Source organism: Clarias gariepinus, chromosome 6 (genome assembly GCF_024256425.1).
Source record: "Clarias gariepinus isolate MV-2021 ecotype Netherlands chromosome 6, CGAR_prim_01v2, whole genome shotgun sequence".
NCBI classification, from domain to species: Eukaryota; Metazoa; Chordata; class Actinopteri; order Siluriformes; family Clariidae; genus Clarias; species Clarias gariepinus.
In genome coordinates, this window is record NC_071105.1 from 22,030,653 (window position 1) to 22,036,722 (window position 6,070).

Below are 6,070 nucleotides of genomic sequence, written 5' to 3' on the forward strand. Positions count from 1 at the left end.
CAACCCACAGAGTCAGCCGCGCGTCACGGTCACCTCTCAGATACCGCATCACCGCCTCTTATTTTACTTTGGAACAATCTCCTTGACTGTGAACATTTAAGCACCTGCATGCACAAGTACTCTAAGATGTGTTCGGCTTCGGCACCAGTCTCCATGTTCTACCCAGCCGTGTGGGCGTGCCTGTGCGGTGATGTGTGGCGCGGGATTGTTCTGCTCGTGCTCCTGAGCGCGCTCGTGCCCGAAGGCCTGGGAGCGGTGACCGGCTGCACGACGTGCGGCGCTCCGCACATGGACAAGGGCTCGGAGGAGCAGTTCCTCATCGAGCTGGCCAAAAAGCAGATTCTGAGTAAACTTCACCTGCGGGAGAGACCCAACATCACGCAGACGCTGCCGCGCGCGGCGCTCGCCACTGCCCTGCGCAAGCTGCACGCGGGACGCGTCAGAGCCGACGGCAGCGTGGAGCTGGAGAGCAACCTGGCGAGCGCGCAGCACACAGAGCAGGCGTACGAGATCGTCAGTTTTGCAAACACAGGTAAGGAGCTTAGTTCAGTTCAGGTTCAAAGCAAACTTTATAAACCATAATATTCTTAAAAAAAATTGTTATTTTTACAAAATTGCTTTCCCTTCTTCCCAAGTGCTTTGAATAGTTCTAAAAGGACGATAATGAACGCACAGATTTCTGTAATGTAAATGGCCAACTGTACAGACATACAGTCATTTAGAGTAGTTTTGACTATATGTGGCCTATACAGTATGAATGTGCTGTAGTTAAACCCTTTTTCTAATACAGTTTGGCAAGGTGCTTTAAGTTATTATTATTATTATTATTATGATAGTCCATTGTTTGGATTCATTCTGCCAGGGAAACACTAAGCTTTAGGGTTCTACACAGAGCCTTTAAGCTTACAGCTTTTATTTGAAGAGTGCACAATGATGCAATCTAATCACCTGCTATTTTGGTGTCAGCTTTAACTATTATCAACTTTGACCCAAAAACGTGTCATGGACACCAAACTGCACTTACAATTTGCTTTACCAGTTCTTAATTAACGTTAATTATAACGTTTTTAAAGTAATTGGAGGCGTAGGGTAATTAAGATGACTCATATTTAAGAAAAATCACAGACACACTCTGATTCTACAATAAAGAGCAAAAAAAAAAAAAAATATTTCAAGGAATAAGTTTAAGAAACCGTGTGATGTAATATATGGGAGGGTTGAACTGGCTAGTGCAGGAGGAGGTGGGGGGGAGGGGGGTTACGCATATGAATAATGAATATTAAAAACCTAAATGTACACACTGCATACTTTTCTTATTCCCTAATACATTTTACCACTTCTCCCTGCCACTTTCTATTAAAATCCAGCAATTTCTTGTTGTTCTACTCCTGGACCAATTTCTCTTACATTAAAAAAAAAAAAACTTTCTCTTTCTTTCCAGATGATGTCGATTCCAGCAGTATCAGCTCCATTTTGTCGTTCCAGTTTCTGCAGGAGCAAGGTCAAAGCATTCAGGTGCTGCAGTCATCCCTATGGGTTTATATTCGTCCCGCCAACAGTCCCCTCCCAGCAGGCCGTGTCTCTGCCCAGGTGTACCTGTCAGACTCGAGCAGTGGAAATCACACCCTCCTGCTCCAACGCAGCATTGAGGTAGTACGGGGAGGATGGCAGGCCTTTCCCATCACCCGTACCGTACAGTCCTTCTTAGATGGTGGCCAGCAACACTTACAGCTTGTAGTCCACTGCGAAGTGGGTGGACAAAACTTGTGCAGCCAAAAAGGTACCGACGCATCCCAGAGGGCCTACTTGGTGGCACAGGTGCAGCTCCGTGATGACGACCACAAACACAAAGTCAGCAAGCGCTCTCTGAGCTGCGGTGATGATGTCAGTGTTTGCTGCAAAAAGGACTTCTACATCAAGTTCCAGGATATCCAGTGGCAGGATTGGATCATTGCACCAGAGGGGTATCATATGAACTATTGTATGGGCCAGTGCCCACAGCACCTGGCCGGCTCACCGGGCATCGCTTCATCTTTCCATGCCACGGTGTTTAGCCAGCTTAAGGCCAATGGCATTCACACGGCTGTCTCATCCTGCTGTGTTCCCATCCAGAGACGTCCACTCTCCATGGTATATTTTAACTCGCAACACAGCATTGTAAAGACTGATGTGCCTGACATGATTGTGGAGTCCTGTGGGTGCACATAAACAAACAGGGAGTGTTAGAATGCAGTTCATTTTGCAGCAGGGCACTTTTATCATTAAGGTTTCTGAGATATTGTTTGAGATTGTAAATACACATTTAAATTCCCAGGGAAACTTTAGATGCACTAATAGTATAAAGCAATCCAGCATAACAGAGTTTCTAACCTTTAGTAAATTGACGTTTTCTTTACCCCCTTAAAATCAAGATGTGTTATAAAACCAAGCTATTTATAACATAAATATATTAATGCAGTACTGCTGAATTGACACCTCTGTTGCAATTATTGAGAGGCTTTAAGTCTTTTCACTGTACTGTTTGATTAATTTCCACCTGAGGTCACTGGCCTGACCTCTGCCTGGTTACCCAATGAGGTGAGTAAACATTTAATTATTGCCTCATTCTGAATTGAAGGTCTAAAAAGACGTGATGGTAAATGTGCCACATTGATGTCTGCTTGCTGTTGGATTGTAAGGCTTAGATATAACTTAGATTATGTCTAAATCTTCATATCCAGTTTTACCAAAGTTCTCAATGCTTTTAGGTACTGTTATGGTTACATTAACATGAGCAAAGTGTGTGTGTGTGTGTGTGTGTGTGTGTTTTGCCTGTGTGCATGAGATGTTTTATTCAAGTTTATTAACTTAAGACCTTTTCTTTAGACGTGTTACGTTTGTTTAAACATTGTTTAAATCTTTAGATTCTGTTTGTTTTTTTGCAAACATTTTGAATGTATGCTACAATCTAATGCAAAACCTTTTTACCAAACCTAAAAGAAAAAGACATAATTTTCCCAAGATTTGCATAAAAGTTGCGTTTTTATTGATTTTTAAAGCACTTCCTGTACCCAAGCATATTAGCACGGGGATGTTTCAGGCTTGTGGCATCATCATTTGTTTCATATTCCATGTTTACTTCTCTTGATTTCACCATCAGGGCCACAGAGAAAGAACAAAGTCTTTCTAATAGCAGGTTATATAACATTTATCAAACTTGTTTAAACTAAAGCATGTTTAAACTAAACACATATGATTTCCAGGAAAACTATTTTTTCATGTTCAAAGCTGCACTTTATTTGTCAAAATTTAATAATTTACCTGCTCAGTTTTAAATGCTTTATGGTGTTCTTTTGCAAACACTCACGTGTGTAGACTATTTTGTTTTTCCATTTCATTTACTATTGGTAAATACACAGTAACTTATATATAGATGGCAATACTGTAAGTTAAGTTCTCGAAAAAGTTATTCATTTTTAATATAATTTATATAATTTTGTAACAATGCACTATTTTCTTAAAATATTATATTTTCAAAATCTTGTACTCTGTAGTGTAATTTTATTGATTGTTTTTCTATTTCAAATAAATAAATATTTTACCTATTAAAGCAAATTATTCATCAGAGTTTTTCTTTTTAGAGACATTTTATATCCTATAGATTATAGACATTCAATCAGAGAAAGTATAGCTAGGTTAGAAAACGGGTCACATGCATGTTTTTGGGTTACAAAACACTATAATGCATATCAATATTTTAAATGCTAATGTAGTTTCATAAAATATTATTGATTGCCTGGTTGGTATCTATATGTGCTCCGTTATTGATTTTTAAGCACTTAAAATCAATAATGTCTGAAAGGCAAAGAGTGTGTTTGCTTGGGCAAACACCTGAATTAGTTTTTCTATGGACTGTCTATATTTGTCAAGTAAACAGTCATCTTTTTTAAAGACCCAACTCCACTGTTAAATTTATTCATAACTTTAAGAAAATATTTCTGATCATATTGTACTTAGCAATACATATGGCCTTTCTAATACAAGGGCCATTGGATAATAATTGAAGAGGTTTTATATGCTTGTTCCCTTTTAAAGTTTAACCAATTTTGTAATCTGTATTCAGAATTATGAAACTCTGGTGACTGTACAAACAAAGACAAAATGTTGTCTAAAGACAACACAGAACAACTGGACACAAGTCAGGAAACATGACAGTAACAGGACGGGGCAGAGACAAGCCTAGAATGAGAACATATGCACATGGCCATATAGAATAGAACATATGCACATGGCCTCATTACCACTGTGCCATACATGCTCACTCTATCATCCAGAGATATAAGTTTGAATCAGGTGATGATGTAGCCTCCTGCAGCCATTGAACCCAGAGAAAGCTGATCAGTTGAGCACTCGTTGGGGAAAAGTGATGGATGGCACTCTAGCACCCCCACATCACTCTCGATGCTAGACATTCACCACATCATTCTCAACGCTTTCTGTACACTCACACAAGTGGGCAGAGCAACAACATCCTCAATATGATCATAAGATAGAGCAGTGATGTCCCTTCCAGGGTTAAGTGATGATGTCTGCCAGGGTCAGAAGGCAGAGTGACCACAGGGGGACAGAGGGAAGAGCAGTGATGTCCTCACGTGGCTCAGAAAACAAAATGATGACATTCTTGCCAGGAGTAGGAGGAGAAGTGTCTCAAACCTCTGGCTTGGCTGCATGTTGCTGGCCTTGAATAGTGAGGGCATATCAAGCAAGGCAGCATCAGATGCCCTTCCATGTCTAGTTGTCTTCTTGCTAATGTAACATGGGATCAGCTGACTGTGCATGAAAACTGTAATGAAACTTTTTCATTTCTGGAAGATATTTACAAGAATTTGGCACAGAGGCAATGCAGCTCCTCATTTAAAAAAGAAAGAGTGGAGACATTGTAATCATTTTGCTAGTCCCAGCCATTGCCTATGGATTTATCCCCCAGGCACAGATGACAGAAGGTCTTGAAGAAATCAGGGATTTTATGCATAGTTATAGGACAGCTTTCACCTGAAAATCATCACTGGAGGTATACAGTTAAGGTATACATTGGCTGTGCTTAGGAGCATGACTATATTTTTGAATACACTGCCCAGCCAAAAAAATGCACCACCTAGATTTAACTAAATAGATAGGTAAGAGCCTCTCACTGGAAATTTACTGGAGCGATTATGGTTTTAACCCTAATTTAACCCTAATTGATGCAGTGAGTAGCTACATGTTTCTTCAACAACCATGTCAGAAGATGTATCTTATGGTCATAGCAAAGATGATTTGGCCTGCATCAAGAAAAGAAAACAAATAAGGAGATTGCTGAAACTATTTTTGTTAAGAACTGTAAAATGCATTATTGAACCCTGGAGGGATAGTGGTGAATCATCATCTTCAGGGAAGTAAGGTTGTCAGAAAATCATCCTGAATGACTGTGATGGGATATCGAGAAAAAAAACAACAGCAGTAGAACTCACGTCATGTTTAATAATAGAGTTAAAGGCGTTTTTACAATCCCAACATGAAAATAACTCTTTGGGATTGGGATTAACAGCTGGCCTAAGGAAAAACTCCTTCCAGTGAGGCTAATAAAAAATGCTTCAATTTGCTATGGAGCATGGACTGTGGAGGACTGAAAGGTCATATGGTCTGATGAGTCCAAATTTACTTCTGTCCCAGATTGATGCCATATCAGGGTAAAAAGAGAGGTAGAGGAAGTGATGAAGTCACTTCCTCTTCCTGATGGCACAAACATATTCCAAAATGATGATGATGCCAGGATTCATCTAGCTCAAATTCTGAAAGAGGGGTTCAATAATGCGTTAAATGTTTTTAAAGAGGTCATGGACAAAGTCAGCAATTTCTGCTTTCACATCAGTGATGGTCTAATTCTTTTCATCACTAATATGGCACAAAGTCAATCTAATTTGTTGTTGAATTCCAAAGACCTGGTAACAATGGTGAATTGTGAAGAAAAAGGCCAGTCCGTACCTATGCAGGTTCATGAGGGTATACCCCAAAGCCTCAGCAGGGGCAGCAGCAATAACCAGACCAAGCA

General features: G+C 40.0%; 1 protein-coding gene across 1 annotated transcript; it reads left to right on the plus strand.

Annotated features, from left to right (window-relative positions):
- Window positions 1-3,483, plus strand: LOC128526892 (inhibin beta B chain). Its single transcript, XM_053499097.1, has 2 exons — window positions 1-532; window positions 1,442-3,483. Exons 1-2 carry the CDS (start codon window positions 109-111, stop codon window positions 2,206-2,208), a joined length of 1,191 nt encoding a protein of 396 aa, XP_053355072.1. The 5' UTR covers window positions 1-108; the 3' UTR covers window positions 2,209-3,483.
- Window positions 3,484-6,070: the final 2,587 nt, after the last annotated feature.